The following is a 12,573-nucleotide window of genomic DNA, read 5'->3' as shown; positions in this document are numbered from 1 at the left end:
GTCCTCCATGGGTCTCCAGGAGCTAAGCAGAAGTGAGCAAAACCAAGCACAGGAGATCAAAATCAGTGGAGCAAAATACCATAAAGCTCTAGCTGTGTTTGTTTACTTTAATTGTAACGATTGCCTAAAGGCATGAATTTCTCAATCCATAGCATATTCATATTCCTTTTGGTTTACAATTGCAGAAGATATGGATTAACATTCAGTCAGGAGGATAAGCTCAGTTCAGGGCTACTTACTGAGTCATTTCTAAAGTGGTTAAAATTTTGCTAGCAAAATTTCACTAATACACAGCCAAACTTTATGTCTGATTTTTGTCTTTTATAATGTGCAGTGAGTAATAGGAATTAATTTTGATAATTTATATGCTACTTAGTTACTTGAATATCAGCATGATGACTATCAGAAAAAGATAATAGCTTTGCTGAAACAAACTCATTGTATTTGCCTCTGGATTATTTTTTTTATTATTTTTTTATTTTTTTTAAATGTGGACCCATCATCTGCATATTGAAGAACTGAAAATTTTGAGAACTTACACACTGTGTTAATGTTACACTACTTTTTTTCTAATGGGAGCAAACTGAGAACATCCATTAAAGTGGAACCAAGTGTGTTACTGACGATAGGCTACTGAACCAAGCACTTGGCAGTGACACCTAGGCCAGGTTTCAATAGTCTTGAGACCCTGCCTGCATATTAGGAGGACTGGCTTTGCAGAGGGACCAATCTATCCACAGTGCAGTATGCTGGCAGGGAGGGATGAGGCTGTGAAGACATTGTGGAAGAGCCATGGTGGCAGGGATGTCTGATTGCCTTGAAGCCCTGCTTCAGCTCTTGCACAGATGAGGGCTCACAGCTGAGGCACTCAGTTTTTATCTCCATGGCAAGGTACCATGCAGGCAGATCTCTGTTCTGCTTGTTGCCACTGGACAATCAAATGGGAGAATCCCACCTCAGTTTGCCACATCCCTCAGCTTCAGGAGGGAGCTCCCTCATTGCTCAGGAAAGGAGCCTACCTGGAAGAAAGGAAGGCCAGTCAAGAGCTGCGCATGAGCCTAGGGGGTACTGAGTGCCGTGTGCTAATAGCTTCTGGGTTATAACAAGGTCACCTGGCCATGCTGCACAGTGGAAATGCAACTGATACCTAATCACCTAGAAATCATGTTGGGAGCTATGAATAGTACTACAGAGGCTGGACACTTGCAAGGGTTTTCCTCATGTATCAAACACTTGAGGTTCAGGGTTTATAGTCTTGCATGTTGCAAAAGGTCAGCTAGATATAGATATAAGTCCAAGCAAGAGAAAAACTCTGCTAGAACTTGCTGTGCCACAAATAAACTGAAAAATGTGAAAAAATCCAGACATATTTATTATGTAATTCTGGTACAAATGAACAACAAAGAGTGAGAAAAACAGAGTGGAAAATTACAGGGTGCTAGTGATCCCATCTAAAATACTGGAAATGTTTGCAATCCTTAGATTTGTTATATTACCTAGCTTTCTCGTTGGGCTGAAAAATAACATTTAAAGCTGTCCTGAAATTTCCTAAAATGTTATGTTTAAGTGACACTTACCCGACTTTCCAGCCTACTCAATGCTCTGGCAGTTTCATGTCGGCTGCGCCATCCCCAGCACCCTGCCTGCTGAATCATTACTCAGAAAAGAAGCACAGAATCTGGAACAGGAAAGTACACTGTGGGACCTAAATGAGGAAAAAGCATGTGTAACGTTGCAATAGAGTTCTGAGTGGCTCTCAGCCCATTATTAAGAGCATCCAAAGCAGGAAGTTGCTGAAATTTCGCAAGTAATTATTGCAAATCTCCTTAAGTCTTCTAAATTAAAGGAAAACACAAGACAATTTCTGAAAGGGTCATTTTTGTCTAAATAATAGAGACTCATCTTTGAATGTTGCAATGTAACAGGTGTTCCCCCTCAAGAATGTATATTGTCATCAAAAGAGAATTTTTGTGACTTCTGATGATAATCAGAAGAGAGGTTGTAGCCCAGGTAGCTAATATTAAAGTCATTGATATCAGTATAATTCTGCTTTTTATAAAGGGCTGGTAGAGATCTCCTGTTACAGCACAGCATGACAATTGCTTTTAATAGTTGCTTTTTACATAGACACAGTACAGTCCAGCTAAGTGGTTTTACTTTTGGTCTTATCTTATAAAATAAATTAGAAGAGAATAAAGGAGAAGAACCAAGGCTGGGTCAGCAGCAACCCACTATACCATTTAAGCAATGTTTTCATAGCAAGTATCACAACAACTGTTTAACCCACCTCATTCCCCATTTCATTTACCTTTTTACAGATGACACAGTAAAAGGAGTCCAAATGCGATCAGCAAGAAATAAGTTTTTGAAGGAGCCTATTTAATGGAAGTTGTGGAAAGTCCATCCTCAGAGGTATTAAAAATATTAACCAAGACCAGAGCAAACTTCTCTAATTTTGAAGTTAGCCCTGCTTTATTTGGGAGGCTGGAAGAGGTGACCTGTAAATGCCTCTTCCAACATAAATTATTCAGTGAATTAGGCCTTGAATTAAAAAATCTGATGGAGAAGGGAGGAAGAAATATACAAAAATGCACAGATGTGTGATTGTGTGAGGATTATTTTCTTAGAAAATTAAACTAAACACTGATAATTTCAAAGACATAGGCTAGGAACATAGTACTATATAGGTAAAGGGACTACAGTTGCCTACAGTTTTCTTAGGGCCTTCTACAGCTGGGTCTCAAACAGCAAGACTCTTTCAGTTGCTTTTGGTTTGGTCAAGCTGAAATTGTTAGAGCTGAAATTTCCAACACTGAATTACTTTCTCAGGCTAGTTATTTTCTTTCAAGTTCCATCAAGAGTAGTTCAGTCATTTCCAAAAATAAATTAGCAGAAATACGCATTTCTTTCATCTCAAGAAAATGCTTATAACCGTCTAATTAAAGCTGTGCTTTTTAGTAATGTGCTCGAGTTTGGCAGCCTAGAAAACCTGCATAAACTTGGCCAAGTCATGAGTGCCTTAGTTTACATAATTGTAGAAGTGATTTGTTGGCACTGTGTAGTTGGTCTCCAGCAGTCTCTTCACAATGAACATAATCCATCTTGGAAGCTCAGAGGTAAGCAGAACTCTTTTATTCAAAAAAAGCCTTCCTACAGGAAAAACATGGTGAATGCTGAGGAACAGAAATCCATGATGCTGCTGGTGCACAGCAGTTGAATTTGAGTACTGCGAATGGAAAGCACTACAAAGAATTAAGAAAGGGTAGAGGTGAAAGGAAGAAGGGAAGGTTGAGTGGAGCATAAGGATTTATGAACACTAAGCATATTCTTCTTGAGAACTTGAAAACCGATCCCATGCTCACTGATTTCTCATGAGTTCATTAGTTTTAAAAGGTATTAAATCTTTAATCACAGAAGCTGTGGCTTCCCCCTCCCTGGCAGTGCTCAAGGCCAGGTTGGATGGGGCTTTGAGCAACCTGGTCTAGTGGAAGGTGTTCCTGCCCATGGCAGAGGGGTTGGAACTGGATGATCTTGATGGTCCCTTCCAACCTAAACCATTCTATGATTCTATGATGTAACAATTTCCTTTTTCTCTCACAAGATTGATGAACAAAATGGATTCTGTTCACTAAATGGACCAAGGTTTTGAAAAAAACAGTATATAAATGTCCTTATTTAAACATGAAAGATGTATAGAAAAGGAGGCAGAAGATCACAGAAAGAAAAATATGAGTTCAATGAAAAAGGCAGCTGAAAACAGCCCTGAAGAAGAGTCCCATCCCTGCCATCATCACCATCTTCGTATGATTCAGGCAAGTTTCTTAACCCATATTTTTCACAAGCGGCAATCATTTTCTAAGTAAGTTCCCTCCTACAAGAAATCTAGACTTTCAGTTGCTTTGTATATCTGCCTTTAGATTGAGGTGTTTCATGGTCCCCAAGTATATATTTCTAGTCATAATCAGCTCAGATGCATGTTTCTCCAATGTAGATGTTGCAGTTTGAAGAAGTGAGTGCCCTTTACAGAGCTTAGTTCGAAAAAGCATTGAGTTCTCACAGCTGCAACAGAATATACTGAGTGAACACAAGACAATCCTTACGAGTGCTAAACAATCTCCTAAAAAATAAAAGAAAAAATAAAAGAAAAATCTATCTCCAGGTATCATATACTGGACCCAAAATCAGTAGGTTTTCTAATATTCCAATCTTTTTTCAAAGTAAAGTTCCCATTTTCTTATCCTTCAGGACTACAGAGAAAAATGAACTAATTCAAGTCCAAGAAGCAGATGCGTACTATACTGATAGATGCCAAAGAGGGAGGGCAAATAAAATTAATTATTCTGGATTTACAATATGGTGCAAGTAACGTGTAGCAAATCAGACATGGGGCCATAAAAAAGAATACATGAGATGCAGAACATATGCTTTTCCTGGCTTTCCTTAGTTTTATATTTCTGTCTATATATTTATATATTCTAGCCAGTGTAAAATCACATTTCTTGGGCCCATATAAGAAATTATTGTAAGATATAGTGCAACCAAGGCTGAAGACATTTTTTATTAAATAAAAAAATATAAAATTAAATAACAAAGATTAGAATTAAATAAACTAAGTGAAAGAAAGCTGTAAGCAGCAAGACATCATGTAAACCCCAATCTGATGATTTTTGCCATCACCAGCATCCAGTGTTGATCATCACAGGGCAGGATTACACTTGGAATCCCCAGGCTCACAACAGAGACCTGTGCAGTCCCAGGTGAGCTCCCAGTGTCACCTTCCTTCTCATCCTCTCTGCTGCCCAGCAGTGATCTACGTTCCATGTGGCAGCCCTGACTAAAACTAATCACGTTAACCCAGAACTGATCTAAACTCAGGAATATGAAACACTATTAGATTTATTTACCCTGCCAAGAAACAGCATAATGAAAAACTCCACCTAACAACTACACCATTACCAAAGTACACTAGCAGGGAAACAAACCATACTTTTCTTTTTTTTTTCTTCCACGGGCTACAGTAGATGAGCCTGCAAAAATTACTGTGACTGCCATTCCTGTGTTCTTAAAAACACACTACATGCACTCATTTTTAACAGATATGCAGATGTCTAGTACTTTAATGACATTCAAACTGAGGCTCCATGACCCAGGAGAAAGCCAGTATGGCTTATACAAACAGGTGTAAGTAGTTATTTTTTAACAGGTGTGCTTACATTGATACCTTTTACTCTCACAAGCAGGTTGATGGCAGTAACCAGCTGCAGCTTTCAGATGTCAGGCACATAGATTTCCATGTTCCTGCAACACCTCTCCTTAGTCCTGGAAGGGCAGGTAAGGTTCTTACTTCTTTTTGCAGGAAGACAGACAGTTATACTTTGTCACTTGCCAGGGATAAATGCATACGCCACTGGTACAAGTGCCATAACTCATAATTAGTCAGTGCAACATAAAAAATGGCCAGAGTTCATACCTGATTTTCCATCATGTTGGTTACAGAATTGATATTATGTTAATAATATTTAGCAACATGTTAACTATTTATAAGAAGTTCATACACTTATGATATGTGAAATTAAAACTTGTCAGTGTTGTTATTCCTTTACATAAAATAGGCTTTCTACTGCAAATGTTGTGCACAAGATCATAAGCTCAACAACTGCATCATCATATTTTGTATCTGCAACAAACAGGATATGTGGCAGACGGTGACCCGACATCCCTGATGAGTTCAAGTCCTTTCTTCAGCTGAGACAATAAATTTCTCTACACTGTCCTTATTTATAGCTTAAATATGGAAGAAAATTACTGAGCACTTGACATATATAGCCTTCTGGCAGAGACTAAAGCCACGGAAAACCAGAGTGTGAACCAGTTTTGGCCAGTGGTTTAGAATATGGTGATTCCTCTACTCAAAGATGGATTACAGCCAGTAAATTATATTTACAAAAAGGCACCCTAAAAATCTGGTAAATTCTAGTCATGGATGGACTGGCTTCGCAACTTTGCTAAAAGATTTTTTTTAACAGTCACAGAGTGCAACCCTTCTAGTCTAAAGGTATCTTTATAAAGCAGGATCTTAGAAACAATTTTTCCGTGGGTAAAAATATCAGCCATTTTTTGGTAAAGAATTTTTAAGCATTGGCACTCAAGTTAATTGATAAACTATTAAACTGTTAAATTGCAATTTATAGCAGCTATAATGGCAAGAATATCTGAGTTATCACCCTGTTCTGCCACTAAAGACATACCTCATCTGTTATAGCACAAAATACTGTAAGATGGTTTGTAATGATGCATATATCTTGTTACCTGCTGATAATAACCTATCAGCAGTGACAACAGTTTAATTATATTGCACATCTCCTGCTGGCTTCCAAATATTTCTGCTGCTCTTCACTAATTTCTTGGCTAAAGAAAGTATCAGTCTACTTATTTTACAGTAGTACATTAATTTATGAATGGAAGACAGAAAGCTTTTATTATCTGCTGAGCTGCCTGAATTCTTTGTATTGTCATCGTGATATAAAAATCTAGCTGCAGCTGCTCATATATCCTGAAGGATGGTGGAGAAAAGGCCCCACGTCAACTAAAGGATGTGGAGGAAATCCCAGACTAGACCTCTCACAGGGATGTACAGAATATTCTCAAAGGTGGCACTCAGCCCTGGCCAAGTGGGGTCTTTGCTTGCATTGATACAGTACAGACAGTTTGAATGAAATGTCTTTCTCGTATCTCTTACTTCTTTCTTCTTTTCCTTCAGGTTCATTCTGGACAGGGGATCGTAGCACCCATCATGGGAACAGCTCTGGCCCAGCAAGAGCAGAGGACCGTTCAGTAGGCAGGAACCTCTGAGGTGGACACCAACAGCTAAGGCTCAATGTTTGGCAAAGAAGCAGTGAGCAAGTAAATTGATCTGGGATCAATGATATGAAATCAGAAGTCTTTCTTTCTGTGAAAGAATAACCTGCATGTCCAGGTATTGCAGATCACCAACATGGTCCTATCTCTTTCAACTCCAGCTCAAAAAGGAGCTCTAAGCATATATTCGCACAACGACCTATTAATAGTGCATTCTACCAGAGTTTGGTCTTTGCAAAGACAGCTACATCAGCATGTTCATTAATATGTCAGCATTTATTCCTGGAGTGAAATCCTGTCCTATTGAATCCTGTAAAATGGGAATCAGAAAACTGGGTTGAGTAAGAAGAATGTCTTTAAATTTGGGAACTCCTGATAAAAATGAAGGTTTTGCTTTATACATATTTCTCTGAATAATGAATAGCTGATAATAAATAATTGATAGCAGGGATTTCTCCCCTCCATTTCTGAGCAATTACTTTTGTAATACTTTTGAAAATTTGAAATATTTCAGCATGCATGCACAGCAAATGGGCGTATTTAAGATGTTTTTGATTCGCCTAACAAGCTATAATTTGGTGTAGAATATTGAAAATGTATTATAATAATGAGAATTGGCAGTGCATTACATTCCTGTATTAACATAAACTTTGAAGTCACTATTTTCCAGTCTGAGTTTCTAAGTCCATTGAAAGACCTCATGAAAAACATGAATCCAATTCACTCTCCAGGGTTTTATCTTCTACTGATGGTGCAGTCATGAAATAGAGGATATAGCAACAAGACCATGTCATATAAAAAAAAAAAATAAAAAGGAAGGAATAAAATATGTACTTCTGTGCAGACTAACTTCTGTGCAGACTAACAAGTTTGTTCCAGCAGGTAGGGTTGGGCTGCTGTACATTACTAATCCCTGCAAGCAATAACACTCTACTGGCCTGCAGAACAGTGATCTGCTTTACACCACAAAACATGTTATTTTGATAAAACAACATGTCTCACAGAGAGGCTGTCCTGGATTGTCCTTTTCCTTGATCTACTGGCTGCAGCAAGCTGAACTACCTCAGCAGAGAAGAAGGAAATATTTGACGGAACCCTGGACCTGACATTGGAGATTTATGTCAAATCTATTACTGGCCATAGCTTGGAAGAGACTGCAAGCAGAAGAAGGAACTTTTCAATCTTCAGAAGAATTCTAGCACTGTGTTATTGTGTTATCCATACAACCCAATTACTCCCCATCAGCTTGTACCTCTGTCCCCTGTGATCTCTATTTTCATTGAAGATCTAGGAAGCCTCAGAATTGATCTGACCATAATATTCTTTTTCTAAGACAATTCAAACATTCCTGAAGACAGCAGTGTGTCTCAGAATCATTTTGGAACAACGGCTAACCTAGTGCTGCCAAGTCCACCACTAAGCCATGTCCCTGTGCACAGATCTACACATCTTTTAAATGCCTGCAGGGTGGTGACTCAACCACTTCCCTGGGCAGCTGTTCAAATGCTTGATAGCCTTTTTGGTAAAGATATTTTTCCTAATAGCCAATCTAAACCTCCCCTGGCACAACTTGTGGCTGTTTCCTCTTGTCCTATCACTTGTTACTCAGGAGAAGAGACCAACACTCACATTGCTACAACATCCTTTCAGGTCATTGTAGAGAGACATAAGGTCTCCCTTCAGTCTTCTTTTTTCCAGGCTAAATAACCCCAGTTCCTCAGCTGCTCCTCACACGACTTGTTCTCTAGACCCTTCACCAGCCAACACTCCCACCCAACTTGGTGTTGTCTGCAAGCTCTGCTGAGGGTGCACTCATTCCCCTCATTCAGATCACTGATAAAGATACAAAACAGAACTGGCCCAAAACAGCCCTGGGGAATACCACCTGTGACTGGCCACCAACTGGATGTAACTTCTTTCACCACAACTCCTTTGGCTCAGCCATCCAGCCATTTCTTTTACCCAGGGAACAGTCTGGCTGTCCAAGCCATCAGCAGCCAATTTCTCCAGGGGAATGTTGTGGGAAATAGTGTTAAAGGCTTTACTAAAGACTAGGTAAACAATATCCACAGCCTTTCCCTCATCCATTAAGCAGGTCACCTTGTCATGGAGATCAGGTTAATTAAGCAGGACCTGCCATTCATAAACCCACACTGACTGGGCCTGATCATCTGATTGTTCTGTACGTGCCATGTGATGATACTCAAGATGATCTGCTCCATAACCTTCCTGGCATCAACATCAGGCTGATAGGCCTGATCAGTTCCCTGATTTTCCTTCAGCCCTTCTTGTAGATGGGTGTCACATTTGCCAAATTCCAGTCTACTGGGATGTCTCATTTTGCCCCTTTTCCCCTTCATATCTAGTTTAAAGCTCTTTCAACGAACCCTGCTAACTCCTGCATGATCATTTTTCTCCTTTGAGACAAGTATACCTCATCTGTTGCCAGAAGGCCTGGTGTAATGTAAACTGATCTATGACCAAACCCCCCAAAATTCAGCTGGTGACACCAGGCTCAGAGCCAGGCACTGATCTGCTGACTCTTTCTGTTTCTTCTCTTATCATTCCCTGCAACACGAAGGGTAAAGGAGAACACTACTTGTGCTCCTGATCCATTAACCAGTTGCTCCAATGCCCAGAAGTCTCTCTTTCTTGCCCTCAGGCTTCTTGCTGCAGCTTCATTGCTGCCTACCTGAAAAATCAGTAATGGGTAATAATCTAAGGGCCATACCAGGGTAGGAAGCGTTCTCTTCATGTCTTTAACCTGGGCCCCAGAGGGACAGCAGACTTCACTAAGCAGTGGGTCTGGTCTACATATTGGGCCCTCTGTTGCCCAATAAAAGGAGAGGAAATTGTCTTATGACAATGACCTGGGTTTTTTTTTCTCTATGGAAACTGTTTTCATGCAGGGCAAAAGCTAACTTAACCTCAGCAACACCTCCATGCTAGATGAACTACTGCTTGGTTCCACTTGCACAGTCTCATACCTATTATGTGAAGGCATCTGGGAAGGTGGAGTAGTCATAGAAGAGACATGCCTGCTGTGCCAGGCAGGAACTTGCTGCCATTGACTTCTGTCCTTTAAGTTGTGTTCAGCCAGGCAGAGAGAAGATAGGGGATTCTCCATATTACATGCTGCAGCCTCGCACTGGGCTGGCAGCTGTGTCAGTCATGGTGCCTGCAGAGCTTGGAGAGGCCATGACTTTCTGCCTGGTAGGTACTGTTGCTCCCTGGTTGAGCTGACAGGGCCCTTCCTGCAAGCCCTTCTGCCCGAGCTGCTGCGCAGACTGCCGCACCACACCCTTCTTGCCTGCCCTGGTGGCTCACACTCTCTAAGGACTTCTCTTACATGCAGGGCAGGGGGCTTGCTCACCATTGCTCCAGGTCCCATCAGCCACTGCCACCTAAGGTGCAGCATCTTGGCGGCTCTCTCAGCTCCTCTCAGGTTCCCCAGTTCAAGAACCTCCCTGTGCACCACACTAGAGCTCTTCACGGCCTATCATGCTGGGACTGGAGCTGCTTGCCTCCTTATAATGTTGCATTCTGAAGAGCTTGCAAAGCTGACCTTTGAGTTTGTAGAGCTGAATTGATTGTGACAGGCTATAAAGCCATGCTACTTGTTCTTAAACAGTTTAGAACAGGCCAGTAGGCTTCCAAAGAATGAATTTTTATAGATCTAATGATCTTTAAAACTCATTTGTTTATACTAAGTTGATCTCTAATGTAGTCTCTCCTTCCAGGATAGAATAATGGAGTGATACATTTCCATTTATCTAGTACATCATATAAATTGATAACTGTGAAAAGAAACAAACACAATCATAACAAGCAAAGCAAGTGCTGTGCTAATAACTATTTGGAAAGTATATAAAAACATACTGTGATAATTATAATCACAAATTTGTTCTGCAAGATCAGATTCTTAAAAGAAAGCAGCACAAATATTCCTGCTGTATACAGAAAGAATCACAAGGTAGTGGTTGTGCACAGCAAGAAGAATTTCCTAATACTGACTTCTACAATGAAATTTTGCAGGTTCTGACAATAGAATCCTTCACAAGTTTCTGCCCCACCTCTTTTTCCTCCAGCCTTTAAGTTTTGTTAGGTGGAAAGTAGTATTTTTAACAACAGACTTATAAATGCATTTGCTTACTCAGATTTACAACAGGCTAATACCTCCCTATTATACTGCTATCAGCTGTGGTGTCTCCATATCACTGTTTTCAGTAGGTTTCCACTTGACCGAAGATTTTTAGTTCCTTGCCTGCATTTAATATTCCTTCAAGTGTATACACTAAGACAGTAAATAACTTTTCTCCCAGCTTTTTATTTCTGTCTTGCTGTGTAAACCATGGTCACAGCAATACCTGTTTTTTTCTCATGTTTGCTGTGTGAGTTTGTTAGGAATTTTCACTGGCTAGCGCCAATTCTCTGTACTTGCTGATGTCTTTCACACAGCAGAAACAGAGAAACAGGTGCCAGTTATAAGGTTAAATACAGTACTTGAGCTATGTCTTTTATATTTATAGCAAATCTTATGAGACAATTTTAAAAAACATTAACCAAAACCAATTGCAAGCTGAGCGACGTATTTTTTCAACACAAGAAAGAAAGAAAACCAAGAGGATGTTAAAAGCTGTAAAATACTCACAAGTCTCAGAAAAGCCATGCAGCAAGCCAGCACAAAAGTTAGAATAAAGTTTGAGCTAGTGACAGCAGCAATGCTCCACCCCTCCTCCTCCGTTCTCTTTTACTTTCAGTTGTTACATAATAACACAGGACTATGCACTAAATATAACACAGAACTTACTCTCGCCACAAATAGCAGATACTGAGGATTTCCTACTGCTGTTTCTGAGAAAAGTTGAAACTTGGGGAAAAACAAAACAAAACAGAACCAAATCGTAGTGAAAGACATGTACCTGTGATTTAGAAGGCAAGCAAGTGACTGTCAAACAAGAAAGGCAGCTTATTGCTGATCCAAACAGCAACGTCTATGCATGCTGCCTCTTATCCTTCTGTAAGGGGAAGAAAAGTGTACAGCTGTCTCTGCACGGCCACTTCCCCTTTGTAGCTTAAATGTATCCTTCCCAGCCTGAGCTCTGAAGAATTGCTTAATTTGAAAGCAAACACTGTAGCTTTATCCTGTAGCTCCTCCTCCTCAGGCTTTTTAGTGTTTTACTGTGCAGCTACCACAAGGGGGGAGACAGGAGTTGCCTTCCAGGGCAAGACCGAGAAAGAAGAGCGCGGCCGTGGAAGAGGGTTTCAAGGGTACAAAAGAGCTTCTCCCAAAAGGCGCAGCATCTGACATGCTGTGACACGACAGGGCAGAGAGGTGTCATAAGTCCAGGTGACATCAGAAGAGGATCTCTGTAAAGGAACTGAAACAATTCTCTGCAAATTGCGCTGAACTCAAAAGCTGTGGATTTTAGCTGTTAAGAAGAGGCGGTTAGTGCCTATGATAATCACAAGATATGGCAGCTGTAATTCTAAATCCTGCTTAGACACCTCACAATGAAAAACCTTTCTAACTTTAGTTAAACTTCATAAACATTGTCCTGCAGATGAAACTTGGAAGCTGTCTGGGAGTGCTCTCAGGTTTCCAAGACCCATCTCTGAAGAGTCATACACTCCAAAGGCAACAGTGAAAATGGTACTTCCTTTCTGTGTAGTCTTCTTTTGTCCAGAAGAGTTATCCTTTTCTGTGGGTGCTGG

General features: G+C 40.3%; 1 protein-coding gene across 7 annotated transcripts in view; it reads right to left on the bottom strand.

The window, feature by feature from the left end:
- IL15 (interleukin 15) overlaps window positions 1–11,970 on the bottom strand; it is a 30,354-nt gene extending 18,384 nt beyond the window's left edge. For 2 of the 7 annotated variants that reach the window (XR_010614472.1, XM_065687816.1), the window contains exons 1-2: window positions 11,781–11,970; window positions 1,578–1,705 (exon numbers count right to left, since the gene is read on the bottom strand). Coding sequence is in view for 6 of the 7 variants with exons in the window: in XM_065687816.1 (XP_065543888.1) it covers window positions 1,578–1,655 (78 nt within the window). In the remaining variant the exon portion in view is untranslated. Of the gene's footprint in view, window positions 1–1,577; window positions 1,706–5,213; window positions 5,320–11,509; window positions 11,574–11,668; window positions 11,699–11,780 lie in introns of those variants that run through there. The other 5 variants (XM_065687835.1, XM_065687845.1, XM_065687853.1 and 2 more) reach the window with 5 other exon arrangements.
- Between the last annotated feature and the right edge of the window lie 603 nt (window positions 11,971–12,573).

Source organism: Lathamus discolor, chromosome 1, assembly GCF_037157495.1.
Source record: "Lathamus discolor isolate bLatDis1 chromosome 1, bLatDis1.hap1, whole genome shotgun sequence".
NCBI lineage: Eukaryota > Metazoa > Chordata > Aves > Psittaciformes > Psittacidae > Lathamus > Lathamus discolor.
The sequence above is the reverse complement of the archived record's forward strand: the minus strand, read 5'-3'. Positions and strand labels throughout refer to the sequence as shown.